The following is a 27,955-nucleotide window of genomic DNA, read 5'->3' on the forward strand; positions in this document are numbered from 1 at the left end:
ATGATCTCAACTCGTCAATCAAAAGAAATAGACTGGCAGAATGGGTCAAGAAGCAAAATCCAACAATATGCTGCATACAAGAAACACACTTAATTCAAAAGGAAACTCATAGACTGAAAGTTAAAGGGTGGAAAACAACACTGCATGCGACAGGAACCCAAAAAAAAGCAAGAGTAGCTATCCTCTTGGCAGATCAAGTAGATTTCAAACCAACACTAATTAAGAGCAACGAAGAAGGACATTACATCCTTGTAAAGGGAAGAATCCAAGAGGGAGAGATGACAATCATAAATATCTATGCACCAAACACTAGTGTGCCCAACTATATAAAACAAATACTAACGGACATGAAAAGTCATATATGCACTAATACAATTGTAGTGGGGGACCTCAACACCCCACTGTCACAAATAGATAGATCAACTAGACTAAAAATAAGCAATGAAATACTAGAACTCAATCGAACTCTTGAACAAATGAACTTAACAGATGTTTACAGAGTCTTCCACCCCACAAAATCAGAATACACATTTTCTCAGCTGCACATGGGTCATTCTCCAAAATAGACCACATACTCACACATAGAACATGTTCAAGTAAGTGCAAAGGAATTGAAGATATCCCCTGTATATTATCAGACCATAGGGCGATGAAATTGGAGATCCATAGCAAAAGAAACTCAAAAAATTTCATAAACATGTGGAAATTGAACAACACACTTCTGAATAACCAATGAGTCACAGAGGAAATTAAAGAAGAAATCAGACAGTTCCTTCAATTAAATGACAATGACAACACAACATATCGGAATCTATGGGACACAATGAAAGCAATCTTATGAGGGAAATTCGTAGCAGTGAATACACATATTAGGAAAACAGAACAAGCCCAATTAAACAACCTGATGCTGAACCTCAAGCTTCTAGAAAAAGAAGAGCAGGACAACCCCAAAGCTCATACAAGGGAGGAAATTATAAAGATCAGAGGAGAAATCAATGCAATGGAGACTAAGAGAACAATACAAAAAATCAATGAAGCCAAGAGTTGGTTCTTCGAAAGAATCAACAAAATTGACAAACCTTTAGCCAACCTTGTCAGAAAAAGGAAAGAAAGGGCCCAAATCCATGCAATTAGGAATGAAAAGGGTGAAACTACAACAGACCCAGCAGAAATCCAGAGGGTCATCAATACCTACTTCCAGAACCTGTACACCAATAAGATGGACAACACAGAAGAAATGGACAGATTCCTAGATATATATGAATTACCAAAGTTGAACGAAGAAGACCTAAACATTCTGAACAACCCAATATCAACCAATGAAATTGAAAACATAATTAAAAACTTATCAACTAAGAAAAGCCTTGGCCCTGATGGCTTCACTGCTGAATTGTACAAGACATTTAGAGAGGAACTGCTGTCACTACTGTTTAAACTCTTCAATGAAATTGAAAGGGAAGCAATACTCCCAAATTCATTCCTGGAAGCAAGCATCACCTTGATCCCCAAAGCAGAGGAAGACTCAACTGAAAAGGAGAACCATAGGCCAATCTCACTAATGAACATAGATGCAAAAATCCTCAATAAGATACTGACAAATAGAATGCAGAAGATCATCAAGAAGATCATACACCCTGATCAAGTGGGATTCATCCCACGGATGCAGAGATGGTTCAACATATGCAAAATCAATGTAATACACTATATCAATAGAGCCAAGGACAAAACCATATGATTATCACCATAGACCCAGGAAAAGCATTTGACAAAATCCAACATGCATTTATGATAAAAACCCTACAAAAAATTGGAATAGATGGTCTCTACCTCAAACTGATAGAAGCCATCTATGAAAAACCAACAGCCAATATCATACTAAATGGTCAAAAACTGAAATCCTTCACACTCAAATCAGGAACAAGACAAGGATGTCCGCTATCACCACTCTTGTTCAATATAGTTCTGGAAACATTAGCCACGGCAATTAGACAAGAGAAAGAAATAAAAGGAATAAAGATAGGAAATGAAGAAGTCAAATTGTCATTATTTGCAGATGACATGATACTCTAGATAGAAGACCCCAAGAACTCCACCAAAAGTCTTCTAGACTTAAGAACCAAATTCAGTCAAGTAGCTGGTTACAAGGTCAACACACAAAAATCAATAGCTTTCCTCTACACAAATGACAGACTCACTGAGAGAGAAATAGGGCAAATAATTCCTTTCACAATAGCATCCAAAAAACTGAAATACCTAGGAATCATCCCAATGAAAGAAATCAAAGACCTCTTCTCTGAAAACTATGGCACTCTGAAAGGAGAGATTGAAGATGATATCAGAAAATGGACAGACATCCCCTGCTCCTGGGTAGGAAGGATTAATATTGTGAAAATGGCCATACTTCCAAAACTGCTATATAGATTTAATGCAATTCCAATTGAGATTCCAGCAGCATACTTCATAGACCTCGAGAAAACAATCCAAAAGTTCATTTGGAGCAAGAAGAGACCCAGAATAGCAAAAGCAATTCTAGGTAACAGAGACATGGCAGGGAGTATCACAATCCCCAACCTGCAACTCTACTACAAAGCTACTATGATAAAAACAGCATGGTACTGGCAAAGAAACAGGCTTGAGGACCAGTGGAACAGATTAGAAGATGCAGAAACAATGCCAGACACACTCAGCCATCTCATCTTCGATAAAGGAGCCAAACACCCTCACTGGAGGAAAGATAGCCTCTTTAATAAATGGTGCTGGAAAAATTGGGCTTCAACTTGCCAAAGATTAAAACTAGACCTGTATCTCTCACCATGCACTAAACTGAAATCAAAATGGATTAAAGATCTAAATATTAAAATAGAAACTCTGAACCAGTTGGAACAGAGGTTAGGTAGAACCCTTGAAGACATCGGTGTAGGAAAAGATTTTATGAACAAAACCTCAGTTGCCTGTGAACTAGCACAAACAATCAACAAATGGGATCTCTTCTTATTAAAAAGCTTCTGCACAGCAAGAGAAACCACCAGCAGTGTGAAGAGACAACCCACAATGTGGGAAAAAATCTTCACCTGCTCTTCCTCAGACAAAGGTCTACTATCTCGAATCTATAAAGAACTTAAAAAGATCAGATCTCCCAAATTTAAAGAGCCAATCCAAAAATGGGCATCTGAAATGAACAGACATTTCGCACACAAAGAAGTAGAAATAGCAAGTAAATACATGAAAAAATGTTCAACATCACTGGTCATTCGAGAGATGCAAATGAAAACAACCCTGAGATTCCACTTCACTCCAGAAAGAATGGCTGCTATCATGAAATCAACCAGTAAGAAATGCTGGCGGGGCTGTGGGGAAAGAGGAACCCTGCTCCACTGCTGGTGGGAGTGTAGACTGGTGCAACCACTGTGGAAATCAGTATGGAGATACCTCAAAGAACTAGGACTGGAAATCCCATTTGACCCAGCTATTCCACTGCTGAGGATCTTCCCCAAAGAATTAAAAGAATCATACCACAGTGATATATGTGCACCCATGTTCATAGCAGCGCAGTTTGTAATAGCTAAAACTTGGAAACAACCCAAATGCCCATCAACTGGTGACTGGATAAAGAAAATGTGGTTTTTTTATAAAATGGAGTACTACTCAGCCATAAAAAATGAGAAATTAGAGACATTTATAGCTAAGTGGATGCACATTGAGGCAATACTCTTAAGTGAAATAAATAGGACACACATGTGTAAATACCAAATAGTTTCTCTGGTGTGAGAAACTGAAAGTGTAAATAAGGACTAAATGTATAATAGGTAATGTGAAATAGGAAGAAAAGGGGCAAAGGAGAAGGAAGTGGGAGGGCTAGGGGAAAGGGTAGAAGGGAATGGAATTAATATGAGAAAATGGAAAAATAGGAACAAAATCTTTGTAAATAGGGAGGACTGGAGGGGTTGAAGGGAGGGCTGGGCAAGGGTGAAAAATAAGAACCAAGAGAGACTATGTAAAGGTGCAAATTTCCAATGAAGAATGTCATTATATTGTATACCTAAAATGTACCAATTATTAGAATGAATAATTGATAATGTAAAATAGGAATAAAAGGTCCAAAGGGGTAGGGGTAGTGGGAGGCACATGGGAAAGGAAAGAAGGGAAAGGAAAAAATGATGAGAAATGGAAAAAATGGAAATAAAGTCTTTGTAAATAGGGAAGGGTGGAGTGGGTGAAGGGAGGGCTAGGAATGGGGAAAAAATAAGAACCAAGATGCATTATATAAAGGTACAATTCCCAATGAGAAATGTAATTGTGTTGTATACCTACAATGTACCAATAAAAGAATTTAATACAAAAAAAAAAAAGAAGAGAAACACTAGAAACCCCATGAAATAGAAAGGAGCTGAGTTCAATCTCAGAGAATAGGTGGAAATTACATGGTAGGGAAAGAGGGAAGAATATCCGATGTGGGGAAATTTCTAGTTATGTTCAGGGGCAATAACGGAATAACAAGGGTGAGAGGTAGTTCAATTAGGGTATAATTAAAATTAAGGCAGTAGAGGAAATCCAGAAGCATGCTAGGCAGGGTCTTGAAGGCCTTCCACATCTGGACTCTCACTGGTAAGCATCAGAGAGTCATTTGAGGTATCTGAGTAGAAAAGTAACAAATTCTCATTAATAATTTTGAAAACATGTGAGACAGCAGAAGTACAGAAGACACTGGGCCTGAATTAAAGATTAGAAAGAAGGATGTGTAGATTTTAGAGGGGTTTTCTTGAAGTGGGTGGGACTTAATGGATGTGAAGGGTTTCATTAGAGATGAAGAGTGAAGAAGGAAGAAATCAAAGACATCTCTGAGCTTTGAGCCTGAATGATACTGCAGAAGGCAGGGCAGTCAGACTGCTCAGGACGCTAATGGAGCGAGAGGGAAGCATGGAAATTGGCTCATGAGCTCCCACTGAACTGGTCCACAGTTTTATATTGTAGAGGGGAGATTCATTATTAAACACTGCAAAGTCTATACAGATCAGAAATCAGCTAAAAGAAAGGGTTGAAAATGAACTGCATGACTTAGCCGCCTAAAACTGAAAGGCTGGGTTTGGGGACTAGGTAAGAGTTCCCAGGGGATGGAGACACGCTGTAGGGAAAGCCCCCAGCAGGCTATCTGAAAAAGTGCAACAGATGACAATGAAGCTGGGGCACCTAAGAAAGCAGGAGGGGACTGAGAGAGTGTCCTGTCTCGGAGGCTAAGAGAGCCGAGTGTCTCAAAGGGCAAAGCAGCCGCAGAGAAGTGCGGTGGAGAAACGAGAAAAATGAGAATCAAGTGGAGGCCACTGGATTCACTAACTAGGGGAAGCAGTTTCGGAAAAGTAACCATGAGAAGAAACAAAATCTACTCCATTGGAAAATGAGTGTGATGTGTCAGCATGCAAACGTGGGAGGTGTCTGATTGCACAGGAATGGAGAGACACGACGCTATGGTTTGTGTGAGAATCTCGGTCAACAATTTCAGGTCAGAACCCGGCCAGAGTGACCAGGCAACCTGAAAAAGGATTTATTGAGCACCTACAGTGTGGTGATTCCTTAAAGACAGGAGATAAAGCAAGAACAACATGACAAAGCTCCTGTCTTGGCGGCGTTCACAGCCCTCAGACGCACTAGTCTGCATCTCCCGAGTGAGGGTCAAGAGGAAAGTTCAGGTCCCTGTATCCCCTTGGAGCTGAGGCCCCGGCACATCGGCACATCATCCCAGGTCGTAGTAATCTAGTGACCTATTAACGACTGTGCGTGGCTTTCACAGTGTTCTTGATTGTCAGACAAATATTTGCTCAATTTCAATGGAAGCAACCCGTAGGGCCGATGCCACAGGAACTCCTTTGTGGACTGCAGCATGGACAAGAGAAATGAATACTGCTCCATGGACCAGGTGGGATGGGGGAAAGGGGAGTCCGCAGCCCTCGAGTGTCAGGAAACTCCAGCACCAATTCTCATCAGCTGATACAGTAAAACAGCTACCGAGCCATCGATCCACCATTCTCAGGGCTTTGTCTTTGCAGGAAGTGAAACTTGTTAAAGTTATGCTTCCTGCTTCTGCAGGAAGCAGCTGCATTGAATCTAAGTTTGTGCAAGTACAATTTGCGTCACAAAACACTCCAAAACTTTATTAAAACTTAGTCAATGAGATAAGCACAGGATGTCTCTTTTAAGTAAACTTGAATTTGATGCTTGATAAAATAATAAGCTAAACTCTACCTAGGATGTATTATTCATAGGGCTTTGATTTATAATTATAAAACCACAAGATTCTTCTTAAAAATTTTTATTTTTTAAGATTCTTCTGAAAAAATTTTTTTTCTGTCCTGGGTTCACTTGAAAATTTTATAATCAAGAAAGCTCTGAGAAAGACAAATTCAAAAGGTGTTGTCATTGGATGGGGAGAAAAGAGTATTTTAGCATTTTAAGTGGAGAAGTGTAACATTTTTTAAAACTAATAGCTTTCACCTGCACCTAAGGAGCCTTTCAAACTCCTGACATTTGTTTCCCAGAGAGTCTGGCACTAGCACTAAGCCACACACAGTTTAGGAAGACCTTTTTTAAATCACTTCGAGAACTGCTCTAAATTTCTTCTGTGGAGTCCAAGATGCAACAAAACATAGAACCAACCAGAAAGGACAAATGTCTATCTGTCCTTCTTTCCTTTGTTTTGCTTTTGGCTTGGGTTTTTGGTTTGTTTTTTTATTTTAGAGGGACCATCTTTACAGAAAGTAGATAATTTAATTTCTGAAGAAACAGAATAAAAAGAATTTTTGTGAGGTAATTAATAAAAGCAGTAAAATGGTAAGAGAAAAGACGCGTGAGTTAAAGAGAACTGGATTAGAATCTCATGAAAGAGAAAGGGGCATTGGTGAGACGGTGTTTGCCAACTCCCAGAGCATTTCCCGGGGGTGGACACCAGGCGTGAGGACAGCCCCTGGGAAGCCAGACTATGTTCCATCAGAGCTGAAGTGACGGTTGTATGTGCTGCTCTCACACATAGGCATTTAACAAGCAAAGGATGCTTGTGTCTATGTACAGGAAGTAATCTGCATAATTAATCCCTGAGTCTAGATTTCAACTTGCAGGACAGGAAGAAGGACAAAGCACAAGGAGAGAGAAGTAGCAGGAAGAAGCAATGTAAGACAAAGACTCCTGCTTCTTAGGCCTCTCGATTTAGAATTATGCCTACGCTTCAGAGGAGTGAAACAAGAGGGAATTCATTTAAATTAATAGAAGAAATACACTGGCCCAAAATAAGAGGAAGAGAAACCCATTTTGTTGTGCATATGTGACAAGTGTGTGGGTGGAAACACCACACTCAGAAAATCGCTTATCCTCAGCTCAACTGATGACTCCATTTGACAGATTTAACCAGGGGCCACTTCCCAAGGCCACACAGACGGCGAGAAGGGAGCAGGGACACAAACATCACCCCAACTACCAAGTCTCTGTCCTTTCTGTCTGCCCTGAGACTAAAGAGAAAACTCTCACTGCCTTCCCTCTAACGATGCACATATTGAGTCAATTTCCCACCTTTTCCCACTCTGTAACGTCTCTGAAACCCTTCGGTCTCAGAGTGACGAGAGTTTTTCTTTCAGTGGTCCAAAAAATAAGGGCACACATCTCCAACCATGATGTGACAGATTCGGTGATATACTATGCGCCTACCTTGGGGGGATAACACAATACTTAGATTTGGACACTCATCCTTGGATGAAAAGCAGGAGCCGGGATAGGACATCTCTAGGAGGTGGCTTTGTTTAGTTCGATGTTCTTCATTCACACTTAGTTTGACAATGCTTCATCCTGAAATACTTTACCCTTGGCCAAAACAATTCTATCAAACTGCTTTAGCTTCGTCTACCTGAAAAAAATGACAGGCTGTGCTCGCAAAAAGAAATTTTCATTAATAATGCAAATGCAACGTGTTAGAAAGGTTCCTGTAAACTCAAGGGAAGAATCGGGGCAGAGAGCATGACCCTCAAGCCCATGCTACTCCAGCTTCACCTCTCACTGCAGAGAGCAGCGACTTCCAGGGGAGGAGGAGGAGAACGGGAGACCATCCGGGGACAGGCAGCAGGCTGGCCACCTGCATCCCCAGTGCCCTCCACCTCTGTTCACGGACATGGGGACCAGGTGGGCTCATTTCTCCCACTCATCCTCAGAGCAGAAGAGGACAGTGACCGCCAAACAAGACCAGGCCTCCCGCCCTTGTCACGGTGGGCTCAGACCTGGGGAGGAGGCAGTAGTGAGCATGGAGAGGACCCCGTGGCCCGCGGACGGGCCAAGATTCAATCCTCATGCTGCTGCTGCAAAACTACAGATGACTTCTGAGCCCCAGCGCCCGCAGTTGCTGAGGACGTGCTGCTCGGTCAGGTTTAAGGGCAACGGCTTCCTCAAAGCCTTCCCACTGCTCACTTTCTGTGCCTCTCTGATGGACCGAGTGGATTTCAGAGCAGAGTTGGCCTCTCTCATTACGGTGTGAGCTCCTTGGTGATGTAAAATCCATTTTTGTTCACCTCGGCACCCAGTCCCTGCTCAGCCAACATCCCTGAGTGACTACATCAGCCTTCGTTCTTTAAGAACCCAGAGGAATCGAATCCAACACGATTGTCATGAGCAACACTAACTCCTCGAGACTCTCGTGTGCGTTGTCGTCCACCTAACTGTACTTCCCTCCAAATGAGCAGCGTGAGGGGAGGGGTATGTCGGTCAGCTTGGTTCTGTCATCCCACAGGTGAGTGTGTACCAAAATGTCATGTACACCCCAAATAGACACAAGTTTTTATGTGCCAATTACAGAAACTGAATAATTGATGCAGAGGTCAATTCCAAGGACAGTGGTACCTTGGTTCACTAGCATTCATGTCACGATTTTGGGAAAGACAGCTGCAGGTGTGTTCATCACATGATGCAAACTTCCCAAGTGGAAGCAAAATTTTGCCAAACGTTTCTGTTTGCAAACCAGATAGTTGGAGAACAGAAGCATTCGTGAACCGAGGTATTACCATACTTTGGATTTTTAATTTCTTAGCTTAAACTTTTTGAGAGGGGTAAGCAGCTCAAATCAGGATTTGTAACTGATTCTCTCGTCTATACCTTGCTGAAGGCACACCGCTCCCATCTCTGTGTTGAGCTGTCGCCTCTTCTGTTGCCTTTGCTTTTAAAAACGGATGAAATCCCAACAACTTGCCTTCGCTCCTCGCTTGCCTGTGGACCCCACTTCCACTTTAACCCAAGCCTTGAAGGTTCTTTTCTTACATCTCTAAGAAAACAGTGATGTTGGCCGAGTCCTCCCTAAGCAGCAGACACTGCGCTGCCTGGCTCGCGTGTTTACCATGGTTCGTCCTCACCACAGCCCCCTGCTCTTTCCCAATTTCAAAGACAAAAGCGCAGAGGGGTCCACTTGCCCGCTCACACCTGGGAAGAGAGAGGGCAGGAGTCTGAATGCACGGTGTCTCCTTCAATTCCTTCTTGCTCATCACCTCCAGGGACTCTGCCTCCCTGTCTTTGCAAGCACCGTCTTTCCCTTACATGTACAACTTCTGGTCTGCCTAGCTTTGCTTTTTGTGCTTGTTGTTGTGTTTTCACATTTTGGGAAATAATTCTACTTTCACAGAAGTTGCTGAGATAGCCCAAGGAGCTGCCGGATGCCCTGCAGCTTCCACCTTGTCCAGACCTCCTGTAACCACCGTGCCCCGACCAAAACTAGGAAGTGAGCATCTGAGCAACACTGTTCACTACAACTCAGAACTTGCTCAGATTTCGTTTGGAATGCACGGACTTGTTCTGTGTGTGTGAATAGTTCCTTCACCACATCTGGGGGCCGTGTAGCTCCTAACAGTCCTGCCACCCACACAGCCTTGGGAAAGTGGAGACCCCACAAACTCCCTGCATTGACCTGTTACCCTCTAAGCCTCAATCACCATCAGTCTATCCATCACTGTATGAGGTGTCATTTTTAAGAATATTCTACAGACAGAATCGTGGTTCCCAAAGTACAATAAGTGGCCTTCCTTCCACTAACCATGAAGACCAAAATCCAGAAGTCTGGCTCTCACTTCTGGTCTGCTTAACCCAAGTGTCTTTTTATAGTGTCTGTCACTCCAGTGTACCTGGTTGCTCTTTCTGCACCACGCTGGAGGTGGCTGTAGCTATGTCCCAGAGCAGGAGGGTGACAGCCGACTGGCATTCTGCCATAAAGCCCCACACCCAGGGGCCGCGACCGCCCCTCACTAACATCAGGTTCCTTCCTGGTTAGATTGCAACATCACCATATTCTAGAGACGAGTGTCTTGTCGCACAGCAAATTAGTGATTGATCCTCACTGGTGGAGTTAAAGATAGCAGTGTATCAGGGACACCCCACCACAGCAGGAACGTGAGCAGCCAACAATGTCTGCAGCCTTCTCCTTATACCTAACCTTATGCTGGGTGGTCTGCTAAGCCGTGAGCTTGGAGAATCTGATGATGAGACCCTATCTTAGGAAACCTGGTTTACCTGCCCATCAGAAACATGCAGGTACAACACTATAAAGAAGAGCACCTAAGAGTCACAGAACCCAGGACCGTGGGACAAATTTTCGACACGTTCACTCAGCAGAGCCTAAGACCTTTCCTGGCTCAGAGCTGGCGCTCAGTGGACACTCAGTGATCTTAAAATGTTCTCTGCTCTTTGCTAGCTTCTCTGGGTTGGCCGGGGTCCCAGAAACAATTCCTGCCTCGCTCATGGGATCCGGTGTCTGCCTTTGGATGACATACTTGACTATGTGACCCAGATAGACTTACCATACAAGCACTGTTAGCAAGTCCCCAGCCGTTTGTCACTTCCTGAGGTTCCATAGCATCAGAGGAAAAACAAAGCGACAAGTGTCCTTGCCTCTCCAAAGATCTAAGGTAACTTCCTGATACCTCAAAAGTACAAGGAAAGAACAGAAAAGCAAAGCAAACATTAAACACCCGGGACATCTAGTGGCGGGATCTGTCACCAGACGCTCCTGTCAGACTGCTCCTCCCCATCACATTGCCACTTAAAAAACCACCCACCTCAGTGGTCCTCCACCCGCCCAGTCCTGGCCGGCTCCTGGTCACCTACAGACTGGGCTGCCCCTGCCCCACGGGGTTCTGCTCTACTGGAAAGCGGCCTTAGACTTACACACTTCAGGAGACAGACGTCTGCCACTTCCCTGACTCACCCTGACCAAATTACTCGCCCTGCGAGACTGTTCCCTTGTGTATGAAATGGCAATGAGATCTATTACAGGACTGTGGTATGAATTAAAGATTTATATAAAGTCAATGTCCAGCAAATGGCATGTGATGTTATTCCAACCCAGTGCTAAATTACATTAAACGTACTGTCCTTTTTTCACTAACCACTGAAGGTGAGAATTTGTCATTAGTTCCAGATTTTTTCTAGGAGTCCTAAACATGCTCACCTCTTCTTGTTTAATTGTGACTCCATTTATCTGACTTTGCCTGACTTCTTTACTCATCCCACAGTTCTGGGGGCCTGGCCTTCACCATTCCCCTGGCCAGAAAGCTGCACCTGACCCTGTGTGGATGCAGAACTGGGTCTGGCAAACGTGGAGCCCCAGTGCCTGACACCCACTGCTGTTGCTCAAATGGTGGACAGACGAACCCTGAAACCCTTCCCTCCTTTCTGACTTTCTTGTCCATGAAAACAGAAATACAGAAAACGAGAGCCAGGGGCCCAGTGACTTCTCACTCATTGGATGGGTGCAGACCATCTGGGCCCTTACCAAACTTGAATAATGACTTGTGTGTGGTGTGAGCTCCATATCAGTCATGTTCCATGGGACCACAATGCAACATATGATATGCTAAGCTCAGTGTGTCAACTGTAACTCTATAAATACATACAAAACTTGAGACAACGCAAGCATATTTTATGGTGTTACTCATAGCAAAAGTTCTGTTCACAACCTTTGAAACAAGGGACTGAATTTACATATCTAAATGAAATATTAATTATGTCCAAGTGTTGGGATTATGAGTGCTTTTTCCTTCTTCTTTCTTTTTTAAGAAGCTATCTGCATTTTTCAATTTTGTTTACCAAATTTAAAAGACGTACACATGCAATATGAGACTAAACTGATTAGTCTTAGAAAACAGGGAAGAGCTGGAGAGATAAAAAGTAACTTGTGGTAGTGTCAGAGCAGGCTTCCAGTACAAACAAGAGGGCACACACAAGGAAGCATATTCCCAATTTAGGGTGAGAGACAGGGAGCAATAAAAGGACTTTGGAATTATACAAAGATGGGGAAAAGGGGAGCGTGAAGGAAGTAAAGCAGCATAAGATCCAGGTAAACATCTGCATCTGGAACAGAGCTTGCAGCTGAGGAGAAGGCGACCTGCAAACCAAGTAAGTCCATGAACCATCTCTGCTCTCTGCAGCTGCTCAGTGCAGGGTGAGTCTACCCAGGTGGCTTCTCTGCGGCACCCCATCCTGCCGGCTGGAGGGGTAAAGCCAATTCTTGACTCTATGTTGGGACCAGTAGGAAAATGAGGGGGAAAAAAACCATGAGAGGAATGTAATGCAGAAGAAACTACACAGGAGAGGACTGGAAAAAGTGGGCTATTACAAAGCAGATAAAAGATACTTCAAGAAAAACACACCAAAAGCTAATACTAATGAAGCCAGAGGATAGAAGTTAGGTAGATAGGTCACAGGTCCTAAATAGTTAACCCAAAATAAACTTAAAAATTGGGGCTTAAGAGAGGTAATAACCCAGAGGGCCCAAATAACTAACTCAAGCAAATGGACTATCGAGCCCTAATGAAATGCAAGGGGCAAAAAAGAAAACGAGGGTCCCTAAACAACTAGGAGAAGCCCTGGAGGAAGTGAAATTGAAATGCAAATAAACCAGCTTGCTTTCCCATCAAAAGCCTACCCGAAACTAGGAGCATCTCTGCGTTCATTTGCCCCTAGCAAAAACTGTACTGCCAATGGATTTAAACATCCCTGGTGTCCAGCCTATTACCCCCACCCACCCCCACCCCCGCCACGAGCGGGAGACTTTCCTTTCGTTCTGTTAAACACAAACCAGCTCATCCCCACGACTTCATCAGTGCTGTTTCCTTGGCTTCAATCTTCATTGCCCCAAAACAAGGACCTGAGAGCTAGAGGGAGCTGCTTATGTCTTTGGGACTCAATGTGGGGCACTCATCTCTACGGAGAGGTAAGTGTGGTGGAAGAGCTGAGCATACACACACACAATCCTTGCCTGTCCCTCAGAGAACTCTAAGACAGTGGTTACTCTGCCAGCTGGTTTGACACTCTTACAGCAGCTGCCACTCTTAAAGCAGAGGACAGGTTCCCCTGCATCTCCTGGTTAGTCCCCCACTGAAGCCGGTGGGAATGCTGGCCAGAGAAGCACCTGGGTTCCTCTCGGAGATTGCTCCGGTTGCATGGAACCAGTGAAAGCTGACAGGGCAACTTAAGGGGCATGGGGGGCAACTCCCCTTTGGGCACCCAAAGGCTCCCCAGTGGAAGCTGGGTCCCGACAGCCTGACTGGGTAACCAGCAGAGAAATCTCCACTTATCTGTCATCCGCACCTGCACTCCGCTGTGAGCTGAGAGGTAAAACTCTGTGATCTCCCGGTATCCTGTCCCAGAGTGACCTGGGACACTGTCAGAGCCCTCTCTTAGGCCTCCAGTAAAAACAGAGCTATGGGTCTGGACCTTTCTCTCACTGCTAGCATGGTAGACCCCCCTTCAGATACATGTTGGTAAATTCATGGGCTGGGAACAGGTGAACAAAGTTTCCCTGGATCCCTGGAGAAAGGCTTACTGGGCAAAAGTCAAAGTTAAGAGAGAGCCCCTCAGCCCCTTTATTCAGCTACTGGAGTCAGCTGTGGAACTCCTTGGCTCACTGAGGCTCCCCCAGATTCTCTAAACAAAGGCCTGAGGGCAGCACCGCCTCTCTCCCCAGGAGCTAAGACAGCTTGCAAAACTGTTTGCCTTTAACACAGGAAAAGTTATCCGAGGAGGGGTTTACACTCATGCCTTGCATATGCTGAGGGTTAATAAAGAAGCCTTTAGATAAGTCTGAGCAAAGGGCTCACAGGACCAAGAAGAAGGGACCGCAGATGCTGCTGGCCACTTCCCAGAGACCCTCCAGTCCACTGTCGCTGGCACCGGTCAAGAGATGCCAGAAGGTCAACAGTGAACCTAACCATTCAATCTGATTCAGTTCTCATCCAATTCAGTTTGTGACCAGAATCGTGGGAAGAATTAAGTCCTTGAATCAAGGTTCCACTGTATTATAGCTACAGCTCCACTGGGCCAGCACTCTTAAGAGTGCACTCTAACCCAAACATAACTGTTTGTCTGTGCTTTTGTTCCTCCATTTAAACTGATTAAGATACCTAAACCTGCTTTGTTAAAGCTTTTTGAGCTCATACCAATCTCTGTTGCCCCAAAACAAAAACCCAAGAACGAGAAGGAACTGGTTACACTAGGACAGAGTAGGCTCACTTGAAGGCTAGCAAGGAGGAGTATTTGATAATAATGTGGCTACCACAGGACTGCCCAGCATGGTAGGGATACTGTAGCACTTGGGTTTTTAAAGACACTTTCATTAACCTGCTTCTTGCTAACAAAAAAGAGGAGATCGCTTTTACACAAAGTCACCTTTCTGTTTGTGAAAGGTTAAATACCTGCCTACTGTTGGAGGGACTGGGTGTTTCTTGGTAAACTGTTCAGTAAGATGTTATCTTTGAAAAGATAGTGCTCATCTTCATTCTGTAAAAGTGAAGTCAACATGGAAGGGAAGTAGAAAGACACTGAGGGAAAAAAGTAATCTTTTGCAATTTTTATTGGAAATTATCTAATCAAAGAGGAAATTGTCAAGGTTTTCTTTTTCTTATGGTCCTGCCCTTTTGATCTAACAGAACTTCTATTCTTGGTGTGTGCTTTATGCTTTACAAAGCTGCAGTTGCTCTCATTTTGAGAAGAAAGACACTGATGGTAGATACCTTACCAACTGTAAATTAATAGATGGAATCGATGAAAAGAGTCTATCTGTTGATCTGTCATTTACAGGATAATCTTCATTTCAATTACAAAATCAGTTATTCCCTCAAGTATTTTGGTGTAATCCCATCAAGTCATTTTGGTGTAAACTAAAGGCATCAGAACTGGCCCAACTGTAGTTATTTTACTTCATTTAGAACTTGACTTAGCAAAATTATATTCTGAAACTATCTGTGATCTGTACAGAATAACCTATTAATGATCTAGACTTTATATGAATTTTAAAGATCTTAGTCCAAAACCTAATTACCAGATATGAAATGAGAAACTGTTGATAAATAAACTAGAAGTCTTGTACTTTTATCAAATTTTTCAAATAGACAAAAAAAAAATTACAATGATCAACAGCAAAGGAGAAGATAATAAGATCACACGCACGGGACGAATGTTTAATTTTATAGTTTTTTTAAATTCAAAAAAATTTTGTTCTGATTAAATACAGTACTGCTAGCCCCATCTCCTGTCTTCTCTTGGCATTAACTTTTGAAGTTAAATCCCTTAGGTAAATTTTCATATGGGCACATCCTCAACTTTAAAGATAAAGTGGAGTTCTAATGGTAAAATTATAGCTACCTTTTATCAAGCCCTTGCCCGATGCCAGGTACTGCCCAACATCACGTATGTTATGCCCCTGGATCTTTGTACCAGCCTTGTCACGTGACAGCTGAGAAGCCAGAACCAACAGGGAGTCGGTTAGGAAGACGCTGAAGGCAGAGCTGTGAAGGGGCCGACTGGGGACTGGAGAGGACAGGTACAGCCCCTGCAGGCCACAGAAGCTATCTAGCCCCTTCACCTCTGTCCTCAGATACTACCCAGGGAGTGGGCTGGTTTGGCAGATGTGGGGCTGGTTTGTCCATGCAACTGTTCTTCCTGGTTTAAAATAATTTTGTGGAGAAATATTTGTTTTCCATTTTGAAAAGGAATCCCTTTGTAATTAGGTATTTTAGAAACAGGTTTTCTCTCTTCTACCAAGTGTTCAGCACTTGTTACTTGCGTCTCACATCTGAACAGGTTATAGGTAGGATTGGGATTCAAATCTCTCAATGAAAATGGAAATCGTTTTAGTCCCTACCTTGGGGAAGTTGTAAAAAGTAAGAGAGCTATCATGTGCACAAAACATAGCAACGGGAACAAAGTCAACACATGGAGTGTAACCATTTAAGAACTTTATATAGAACAACTTCTTAATGCTCCAAGTAACCCTGTAAAGAAAGTACTCTTATCAGTCCTATTTTACACACAAGAAAAACAGCACGGGCAAAAAAAAAGTTAACAAACTTGTCCAAGACACTTTACATCACTAGGATTCCAGCCCGAGTCCGCGCTTCTAACTAAACAGGACATTGGGCAGCCCCTGTGGAGCCTGCAGTCGGGGTTTAATAAATGTCAGTTCCCTAGAGGACTCACCGAGGGTGGCTGAGCAGAGCGTTACTGCCATGATTACTGAAACGTCTGCCCGGGTTCGGGAGGCCTTGTGTGCAGCTGCAGGACCAGGTCAGTGCCCCAGCTCTGCCAGTGTCCATGGGGAAGCTGCACAGCTGCGGTGAGGGACTCTGCTCATGACCACTCTCCACTCCTCACTCGCTTGGCGAGTTACACACCTTCTCTGCGTAACCCTGATCCAACCATTTAGCTTGTCCCAGCCTCAGTTTCTACTCTGCAAGTAAGGGGAATGAGACAGGACAGGTGGGAAAGTTCTAAGCGCACAAGGACAGAACACGTGTCCCTGCTAGGATGTCAGGGGCACAGTGCCGGCGGATTATTCACATAATTCATACTTCACACCAAGGACGAAGACATTCTTACTCCTACTTCTTGACATTCCCCAAGTACAAGAAAACTGTATGCAAAGAAAGTCCCAAAAAAGGCATCTAAGAATACTGAAGACAAATGGTGGGGTGTCCCATGATTTTTTCAGGGATTAATAGTGATTGTTATCCTTACTTACTGGTGTTGGTTTATTTCCATGAGAGCTGGGTGTGGTGGTGCACACCTGTGATCCCAGCACTTGAGAGGCTGAGGCAGGAGGATTGCCATGAGTTCAAGGCCAGCCTGGGCTACATACTGAGTTCAAGGGAGCCTTAACTACAAAGGGAGACCCTTCTCAAAAAAAAAAAAAAAGAAACGCATGAGAAGTCTTAAGAGTCATTTGTAAAAGAAAAAGGCAAACAATGTGAGTGACACACATGAATCATCTACTTTTCCTAGTACTGATAAAGAACTTTAATCTGAGACTGCCCTGTTTGCGGTCCAATTGCATTGTTAGCCCCTGTACAATTTTCTATTTGTTACTCTGACAAATCACCACAAATTCTGTGGCTTAAGAACAACATGACATTGTGTCTGGCGATTGAGCAAGTCCCTGGGCCAGCACTGAAGAGTCGGCAGAGATAATGCTTTCCGGAGGCTCTCGGGAATTATGTTTCCTTGATACTCCAGCTTCTGGAGGGCGCCCTTGGTCCTGGGCGCGAGACCCCTTCCTCCATCTCCAGGTCAGCAGGCAGCCTCTGTCCGACCTGCTGGTGTCATACCTTCCCTCTTCCACTTTTCAGGGCCCCGTGATTGCACTGGGCCCAGCCAGGAACCCAATGTCAAGGTCAGGTTATTAGCAGCCTTCACTCCACCTGCAACCTTAATTTCCCCTGCCAAGGAGCCTAACGTACTCACAGGTTCTTGAATTTGGACTGGCACGTCTTTGCGGGGAAGCATTACTTTGCCTACCACAATCCTTTCCCTCCTTGTTGTCCCTCAGAAACAGTGAACTCAGTGAACACACACACACACACCTACAAAACTCAACAAGAAGAATGGAAGAAATGCACTTCCATCTTCCCCCCCTGGTTGCCTCCAAACCACAGGCCACACAGGATTCCACAGCCAAAAGAAAATCACGTTCATGCCAGCTGTCACTGCCCACGACCTGCTTATTTACCTTCTTTCCTTTGCATGGATAATTGACATCTGACGAGGTGTTTTCAAATTTCTTTTTAGGTAAATGTGTCGCTTCTGTTATGTTCTTAATACTTAGGTTGTAACGATGTCATCCTACCCAACGACCTACCCATGCCACGAAATGCCCAATCCTTACCCACCAAGCAGTTCCCTGGCTTCTGAGCCTCAGCAACCTGTGGGATTCATACACACAGGACAGGGTGCTCAACTCTCCTTCGTAGCCTCTCCAGCAGTCTTTCCTAGCAGTCAGCTGGGCCAAGGAAATGTGCAACTTACAAATCCAAGAGCAAGCACAGCAGCAACAAACCCCAAAGGAGCCATCAAGATACTCGGGGTAAGTCTATTTGCTGCCAGAATTCAGACTTTGCCTGGAGGGCGTCTCTAGTACCTGTAAGTTACAGGGGGAGAGAACATCCTTCAATTGTTGAAAAGCTCTGAACATCACTTTGGAAACTGTGTCCCCCTTAGATAGAAATGATTAGTCTGCATAAGAACTTTACCCTGAGTTCATTTTATTTTAAATCCCAGCAAGAATCCAACAGGTGACAGAGACTCTATCAGGCAGGAGGGTTCAGTAGTACTGATGCAGTGAGAGCTTCACTACTTCTCACCTGAAGTCACTCTTGCAAGGCACTTTATTAGTGCATGTCACTGTGGTGATGATGATGGGGTCGTGGTGTGAAGCTGGTACATGCATTTAACAGATCTTAGCAGCTTCAATCCCAACCCTACCTTCCTTCACACAGCCTGTCTGAGCCCTTTCCCCTCTCCAGAGGTCCATCTCCAGGTTTCCTGTCCTCTCCCTTTTAAGGAGGGATGGATGGATGGGTGGGTGGGTGAGTGGATGGGTGGGTGGGTGGATGGATGGCTGGGTGGATAGGTGGATGGGTGGGTGGATGGATGGGTGGGTGGATGGATGAATAGATGGAGTTTTTAATATGAGAAAATACAAAATATGTAACTTTCTGTGTCTGGCTAATTTCACTTAACATGATGGTTTCTGGTTTCTATTTTCACTGATTTTCCTGCAAAAGACAAAATTTCATTCTTCTTTATGGCTGAGTAATAATCCATTGTGTATATATTTGCCACTTTTTCTTTCCTATGCATCTGTTGATGGGCATCTGGGCAGTTTGTCCAGCTTGGCTCTGTGACTGTGCTGCCTAGGACATGGGTGTGCGTGGGCCACTGCAGCAGGCCGACTGTAACTCTGGGGTGCACGCCCAGGAGTGGTGCAGCTGGGTCAAACCGTACTTCCATTTGGTGTTTTGAGGGCTCTCCAAACTCGCTTCCACAGTGGCTGTGCTAGTCTTCACTCCCACCAACAATGTAAGGGGCTCCTTTATTCCTGCCTTCTCGCCAGCACTCACTGTTTTTTGTACTCTTGACGGCAGCCATCCTGACTGTGGTGAAATGGGATCTCAGTGTAGTTTCCATTTGCATTTCTCTGATGGCTAGAGGTGCTGAACATTTTTTCAAATACTTCTGGCCATTTGAACAACTCCTTTTGAGGGGTATTTTGTTCATTTGCCCACTTTTTTACTGGACTCAGTGTTTTATGGAGTTAACTTGTTAAGCCCTCCATATATTCTAGATGCTAATCATCTACCAGAAGAGCTCAGCGAGTTACTCCTTGGCTCTTTAATCGTTCCCTTTCTGCAAAGAACTTTAGAGGCCACCTCAGTCCTGTCTCTGGCCTGGTGTCTCCACACTGATGTTTGTACACAGCTGCATTCACATTCAGAGGATGTCAGTGGTGGCCTGGGACAGCCAGAATTATGGTTGGCAGTACGAGGAGGGCCGTGTATGAAAAGCAGGGTCACAGCCTCTGTTGTGGGTCCTCACTGTCACCTGGGGAGGCCCTAACCCAACCTCTGCCTCCCTTCTACAAAGGGCACTTTGAACTGAACATCACCGTCTTGCTTCCATGAGTGCTACAACTGGAATCTACAACCAGAATCTACTCATGGGTGAAGATTTTACCTGCCTAGGTGGCATTGTTCATTCACCCCTTGTTAAGCTTTCCAAGTACCTCTTTCACACCATTAACAAACTCCACCAAAGTATACCCGGTCTTTCCCTTCTCCACTAGATCAGTCAGTGTGCTGCACTGAGTGTTCATTACACGCCGAACTCTTCTACCCATCTTACCAAATACTCTACACCTTAACAGTTTAAGGAAGTAACAGTTGGTCCAGCAGTGGGTCCAGCAGCCACTGTAAGCAGGCAAGACAGTGCTTCGGATCCTCCTGCTGCCAGGCACACCTCACACAGCCAACCCCACACAGCACCCGGACTGTCACAGAGCACGGAGCAGCATGACCTCTGCCTTCTCGGAGCTTACGACCCAGAGCGGGAAATCAGCTACACACACAATAAGGAAGTGCAGGCAACAGGGTGCTGGGAGGTGACAAACAGTATCCAGTATCCGGGATAAAGGAGTGTAAAAGGGATCAAAAGCCCCAGGCGGTGAGCGGACTGCAGTTTCGAGGTGGTCAAGGTGACCTTTCCTTAGAACAAAACATCTGGGCAGAGACGTGACATTAGGAGTGAGCCACACAGATGGCAGGATGAGAGGGAGCTGCAGGCCAAGGGCCGCGGATGAAAACGCCTGCTGTGCCTTTGAGGAACAGGGTGGAGACCAATAAAACAAAACAGAAAGCAAGAGGGAGGGAAAGGCAGGAAGGGGACAGAGGGTGGCAGGGCTCCGGCAGTGAGGCCTGGGGAACAGGAGACTCGTTCTGAGAGGGGTGGGGAGACGCCCACACTGGAACACGCTGCCTGGCGCCAGAGAGGCCTGCGGCAAAATGCTTCTGAAGAGCAATGACGTTTTACAAAGTGAAGGGGGCAGAAGCTGATTCCTCCCCAAGAAGGTGGCACAGCTATGCCGTAAGAGCCTCAGTGACAAAGGTGTAGCAGCCAGGGGTGGGACGCAGAGCCCTGTACCAAGCCAGAGCACCAGACAGCTCCAGGGTGGGAACACAGAACACTCAGGCCAGGCAACTGGTTAAACCAGCAGCAATTTCAACCAGCAAATGGACAGCCAGGCTTTGCCAAGAGGGTCAGCAGCAAGCCGAGATCTGACTGCTTGGCGTGGAGATGACAGGTTGCTTGTGCCAGATGACTGCTCTGCCGCTCTTAGAGAAGAGCCTGTGAAAACAGAGATGACGTCCTACACCGGAGTTCTGCAACTGTATGACTAAGAGGTTATCAGTTCACTGAAGCTGCGTGCATACTTGTAGTGTGGGTACAAGGGTGTGCTAGAATGACTTTTCAGGGGAAGCCTCATAGCTTTGTGACAGTCTCGTGAAACTTCGTTATCCAAAAACTGTTACTCTCATAGCATTACTTACGAGGCTGTGCTTGTCTAATTTTGTTCAATTTAATTGCATAAAATAAGTATTTATTGATTAAATTAGACCCTGCCCAAAATTAAAAGTCCAAGTAAAAACTGAACAGCTGAGATGAATAGGCACTTCCCAGAAGAAGTTCAAATGGCTAAGAAGTACATGAAAAATGTCCAGCACATTTGGCCACTAGAGAAACCCAAATCAAAACAATACAAAGATTCCACTGTCTTCCAGTAAGAGTGGCTATCTTCAAGACCACCAAAAACAATAAATGCTGGCGATACTGGGGGGAAAATGAACCCTTCTACAGCTTTGTGGGAAAGTTAACTAGTACAGCCACTATGAAAATCAGTATGGAGATTCCTCAAAAAATAGAAATTCCATTTGACCCCACTATCCCTCTTATGGATATCTTCCCAAAAGAGGTAAGAGTTTCCAAAATGGTAACCTGCAGAAATATGCACACCCGTATTTATAGCAGTGTAACTCATCATAGCTGCATCATAGTAGCAGCCTATATGCCCATCAATAGATGAAGGAGAAAGAAAATGTGGTATGTGGGCACATGGAGTACTACTTCGCAATAAAGAAGGATACATTTCAGATGTGTAGGAAATTGGATGCACCTTGAGACCATAATGCTAAGTGAAATAAACCAGACATGGGTCGAATATTGTATGGTTTCTCTTCTATGAGAAATTCAGAGCATAAGTAATTTGGAGTCTTTCAGAGGAACCCAGGAGATGCTTCCAGACCTAAGCCACTGTGCTTTCTGCAGACTTCTCCATGGGCCAGCTACCACCCCCTTGTCCCTCACTCAAGCCTTGGTGCTGGGGCCTTGGCTCTGCTGCTGCGGTGTATATCAAAACCTTCTCAGGCTGCCTCCTGCTCCAGAGGCCGATGTGAGGTCCAGGGCCCTGGCAAAACAGGCTGTACACAGAGGGAGCAAGGGTTCACGGTGGAAACAGAGAAGTGACTTTTAAATGCCTGTGTTCTTCTTCCAGGGGATCCAGATTGTGATCGGAATCATGCTCCCCGGATTTGGCATTATCCTGGCTCTACTGAGTTACACGCTGGACCACGCCTGGGGCTTCTACTCCATCTCCTTTGTCGCTGGCTACCCCTTCTGGGGTGGGCTCTGTGTGAGTAAAGGGTGAGGCCGCCTCTCCCTGCAAAGTCCAGGTGGCACCAGCCAACTCCCAACTCTGCTCCTGGGAGCCCTGCGCCTGAGCGCGGCCAAACTCACAGAAATCACAGCGCTGACCCAGCCGCTAAACTTGCAGCTTAGAGCCAAATTTACTCTCACCAAAGGATCAAGCCAAAATTTGAGTTCATGTGACATTTAGATGGAAATGTATGTATTAAGTGGGGATTGGCAGAAGGAGGTGATTGTAAAAGTGATTAAAAATATCCAGATGGGGCTGAAAGTGCATCTGAGTGCTAGAGCACTGGCCTATCATGATCGAGACCCTCAGCACTGGGGGAAAATGTGAAAAAATATACAACTGATAAAGAGACAAGATTGAACAGTAAGCTCAAAAGTCATGAGCAACAGCAGAAGGTTATAGAACAATGAGTTCTTCATAGACTAGAACCCAAGGAGGAAAAAAGGAAACTTAGAGATGTAATACCCCTGAGAGCGGCTCTAGAAAATCGAGACATACCAGAGGAGATTTAGAGACAGAAAGCAGATGCGTACAGATTAACCTTCCACATAAGCAGATGTTTCCCAGGCACAATCGCAGAACCCACCATTTCACAAGTAATTTTGTCTGTTTGTGCAGTTCATTATTTCTGGCGCTCTCTCCATATCAGCGTTCGAGGAATTTTCCCCATGTCTGGTAAGAATGTTTCCACTCTTGAAACCCCTTGAAATGTGAGTTTAGTTTACAGGGGGGGATGGCTGAGAAGGTAGATTTAGAAAATGTAGGTGGGTGGGCTCTCCCCAAGCACCTGCCTGCTGCCTTGGCCTGCACTGGGCGGCGTGGCCCTCGCATTTGCCCCTCAGCAGTGCCAGCTCTGCGCCTGGGCCTGCATTCACAGGGTGGGCAGCTGCACAGGTCAGGGCTGCTCAGGCTTTAACCTAACAGCTCCTGGCTCCAGAGAATCCAGGAGCAGGGAAGCAGCTGCTGGCCACAGCAGCGACGGTCCCAGCCTGTGTTTGCCACTCTTCATTTGGGAGCATCGCCTGCTCTTACTCAGACTGGGCTTTGCTATGCAGTTCCCTAAATCCACCCAGAGAGAATCCAGCTGAGAACAGAAGAAGAGCTTGTGAGATCGCTCAGAGATGGGGCTTCAATTTGAAGCCCAACACCCACCTGGCGCAATCTCCTGGTTCAATTACACACCAGGAAAAAGAGAATGATTTTCCAAAAATGAGAGCAGAGACTGTTTTAAGGCTATGCATAATAATGCATTAGAGGAGAGAACAGGAAGAGGGAACAGAGGCCTGCGTTGCTCACACTCTTCCAGGCAAAACTACAGTAAAATAACAAAATGAAGCACGCTAATACGAATCAGCCTACCCTGATTGATCACTCCTGTTATAACCCAACAACAAAACACAGCATCCTTTGTCTGTGCCCCTCGGAGATCCTCTCCACTGAGATTTTCCAAGAACAGACTCTGCCCTTTGGGGGGAGGTCACCCAGGTCACCAACCCGGTGATCCCGGTCTCTTTTCGAGGCCTTCAGGAGACTCCGAGGTGTGCCCAGGCAGGAGACCAGTCCAAGAATGTCGCTGTGCCACCCTAGCAAGCCAGCTGTGGACGGCTTCACAAGTATTCTGCTGTGTATCAGTCTTACTGTAAAATCTGTAGGAGTTTTGTCCTCTTCCCATACACCTCTCCCTACAAAAGTCTAAAGGATTTCTCCTAAACTTCGACTTCTTCACCTAGTCCTCAGGGCTTTCATTAGATCTCAAATCTGTCGAAAAATAAATCTGTGTGTGTATCCATTCCTATGTATAAAATCGGATGCTGCGGTACTACCTCAAACACTGGCTGTAAGAGGCATAGAACAACTTATTTAAATTTTTGACATAGTAACTGACACACAGTAACGCCCATCAAAAGTTTATTCATCCAGGAGGCTGAAGTAGGAGGATTGCAAATTTGGGGTCACCCCAGGCAACTCAGGGAGACTCTATCTCAAAATAAAAAACACAAAGGGCTGGAGACATCCCTCGGGGAGAGAGCACTTGCCCAGCATGTGTGAGGGGCTGCATTCGGTCCCAAGTGCCAAAATAAAAGAAAGAAAACCTTACTTGTTCTTTTGCTGTTTTAAAAAAGGAAAAACAGTTTTTATGTATGAAGCTTTCATATTAATATAACAGATGAACACCTGCCTTGCATTATTTCCATTTTTCTACAGCTTTTTGAAAATATCTGACATCTAATTTGCAGAGTAATTTCCACGGTAACTACCCAGAGGGGCAGAAAGAAAAGTCATTTCAACTTCAAAATTGTTTCAAGATAGCGAAGATTAGGAACCATTAACTCTCATTGATTCTTATTTCATTTCATTCCATTTACCTTCTGTCCTGTTTATTTCTCCCTTGTCTCCACTAGCTCAAGGGCAGCCTGGGAATGAACATCGTTAGCTGCATCTTTTCCATCACTGGCGCGACTCTGCTGCTGGTGGATGTGGGCATCAAGGCTCACGATTGGCAGGTCTACTGGGCCCTGGTGAGTGCCCCACAACCTACTGCGTGCCTGCCCTCTCCTCAGCCTGCAGAGTGAGTCTCCTGTGCTGTACAGCAGCAGCTCCAGTGGAAAATCTTTTTCTATTCCATCCCTATTCCCAGCAATGTGTTGCAGGGAGAGTCCCCCTGCAGGTGAGGGCAGACTGACCATCCGTAACTTACTGGCTGGCCCACTGTTAGTCACATGAACAACGGGGAAAGGCTGTGATTGGCTGCCAAGACTCGTGAAGAACACCCCCAAATTATCTCTACAACAATTTGAAATTCTAGGTAGTAAGATACTGAAGGTACTGGGTGGCTTTTTAGATTTAGAGTAAGAACTGGGTAAAGGAAAAATGGCAGCGACCAGGACATTCAGCTTCACAGAGACACACAGTGAAGGAAAGCACCATGAACCGTGTGGCTCCGGGTTGCTCCCATCACCCTTTCAGCATCACTGTTTTGGCCAAGCAAGGTCTCCGGCCCTGGAGGAAAGCCGAGGCCTGAGGCCAGGATGCCACCACGTGCAAGGAAGGGGACAGATCCCAACATAACAGGAAACCTCTGGGTAAACAAGGCGGGGTTTTGCAAGAACATAAAATTCACTTTCTGTGGCGTCAAATGGAAAGAACGAAATGTGCTCAGAAGTGAGCTTCTAATGCACGCCCCCCCCCCCCGGAGAAGCAATCGTGGTGTGACCCAAGGGGGTGGCCGAAAGCACAGCTCCTGGCCCCAGCTCTGGCCTCCCAAAAGCAGACTGAGGAAAGAAGGAAGCTTCACTAATGCTCCCCGATCTGGAGCTCAGAAGACTGAGGAGGAGAACGTAAGTGCTATACAGCTGAAGCCCTCACACAGCAGGCTGGTGCCTGACAGAAGGAGCAGGTCACAAGAGCTAACAGCATCTAGGGCAGCTTGCTGATGTGGAGGAGCAGAAACCAACCACTCTGGCTTCTACCAGGTACTCAGTGGCTGCTCAGAAGAAAGGCAGGTGTGTAGGTGGACAGGTACAAAGGTAGGTAAGTAGAGGGACAGATTGGTAAATAGGTAGGTAGGCAGGAAGAACAATGGATTTAAATCCCACCCTGTTAAGTATAAAGAATAAACAATTCTTTAAAGTTCTACATAGAAAAGTCAGATTACCTATAAGCTGGGAAAAAATCAGTTTGGCTCAGTCTTCAACACAGCAACATTCAATAAGGGAAGACAACAACAATATTTTTTAAAGTTGATGAAAAGAAATCTTGACTCAAGCATACAATATCCAATCAAATGTGTGTGGAAGTAAAAAGGTAACAAGAAGATACTCTGAAAAACAAGACAACCTATGGGCACTGGTGTTTCTAAGAATTAATGTACTGGTCAGCTGTAAATCAGTTAACAGCATTTGAAATGACTGCTTGGTTCCTATATTGTTTGCTTTTTATTTAATGAGTAATACTTTTTATAAAGACAAGAAGACTGTTGCAAAGACAAATCTGCCTCTTTTCTGGTATTTCTAATAGAACAGCCTACTTGGCAGAAAAGAAATTCTTGTATTTTAAAGAAAATTCAAAATAAATTTGTATCCTTATGAAATAAGCATTTGAGATCATGGAGAAATAATCACTTAAAGTGAGGTAAGTATGAGCAACAGCACAGATGAGTGAACAACTTTCTGAAGCCTGTGTGAGGGTCTCCCAATTAGCCAAAACTTCAGGATAGTATTTACTTCTAATTTCAGGTTTCTGGAAAAGGAATTTCAGCCATGCTGGCTCTCTTCTCTCTCTTGGAGTTCTGCATAGCATGTGCCACTGCCCATTTTGCCACCAAAGCCATCAGTAGCCCCAAAACAGTAAGTCAAGCTCTTTGTAAAATAACTGAATGTGTGCTGGAGAAATACAGATGCGTGAGCCTGCGACACCGCACTGTGAGCCCGCTCCAGTGCTCCGAGTGCTTGGCTCTGCTGGGATGGGGACACTGAGTGGGGCTGTCCTAACAACACTGCCTATTTTTGTTCATTCTCTCCAGTCTGTTCTGGTTGTTCCAAACATGTATGTAACCAACCCTATGATGCAAGAGTCCACCCCAGCTCCTCCTAGAAGTGACAGCCAACCACCTTATGCCTCTGGATATTAAAGGGAAAAGGGGGCTTCAGTCACATAGCACGCAGTAGAACTACTTCTCAGAAACTTCTCAACTTCTCCTATTGTCCTCGGTGACTGTAAACCCTTAGATGTGTCTGAAATTGTTCTCAGGCTCAGCACTAATGACGACAATATCTTCCAATCACTGTCCCTCCACACTCACCATGACTGCTCACTGGAAAACAACCCTGCAACTCTTGCAAAGTTAGAAATTGTCCTCTCCATGCTAACTTTTCCTCAATAAAATGTCATAAAGAACATAAACCTTGTAGGGATTTATTTTAAATTCATTTTGGTCTGACATTGACTTTTCTACACTTCTCTTTATAGACGTTTTCTTAATTACCATCTACCACAAATAGAAAATTGGTACCATGTGTTTAAACCTAAAGGTAAACCTATGTCAGCAGATAGGTCAAAAAGTCATTCTGGGCCAGAGATTTAGCTCAGTGGTTTCGCCACCCGCTGTGCAAGTGCAAGGACCCAAGTTCGATCCCCGGTACCAAAAAAAAAAAAAAAAAGTCATTCTGAAATGGATCAATTCCTAGACACATATAAATTTTCAAAACTGAACCAAGATGATATAAAAGCCTGGAATAATCCAGTAACAGAAAAGAAAACAGAGACAGTTATGAAAACTCTGCTGACTAAGAAAAGTGCAGGACCCAATGGACTCACCACCAAATTTTACTGGAACTTCACAGAAGAAATAATGCCAATATTCCCCAAGCTCTTCCATGAAACTGAAGGAAAGAACCACTCCCAAACTTA

At 44.7% G+C, this 27,955-nt stretch overlaps 1 protein-coding gene across 1 annotated transcript; it reads left to right on the forward strand.

Annotated features, from left to right (window-relative positions):
• Nucleotides 1–12,332: 12,332 nt before the first annotated feature.
• On the forward strand, nucleotides 12,333–27,445 carry LOC101707741 (membrane-spanning 4-domains subfamily A member 12). The gene is made up of 7 exons (XM_013069073.3): nucleotides 12,333–12,405; nucleotides 18,107–18,364; nucleotides 22,385–22,522; nucleotides 23,165–23,221; nucleotides 24,949–25,065; nucleotides 26,782–26,892; nucleotides 27,069–27,445. Exons 2-7 carry the CDS (start codon nucleotides 18,116–18,118, stop codon nucleotides 27,174–27,176), a joined length of 780 nt encoding a protein of 259 aa, XP_012924527.2. The 5' UTR covers nucleotides 12,333–12,405; nucleotides 18,107–18,115; the 3' UTR covers nucleotides 27,177–27,445.
• Nucleotides 27,446–27,955: the final 510 nt, after the last annotated feature.

This window comes from Heterocephalus glaber, unplaced genomic scaffold (assembly GCF_053883595.1).
Source record: "Heterocephalus glaber isolate CG9 unplaced genomic scaffold, H.glaber_assembly_v1.0 deba00001806, whole genome shotgun sequence".
Lineage (NCBI taxonomy): Eukaryota > Metazoa > Chordata > Mammalia > Rodentia > Bathyergidae > Heterocephalus > Heterocephalus glaber.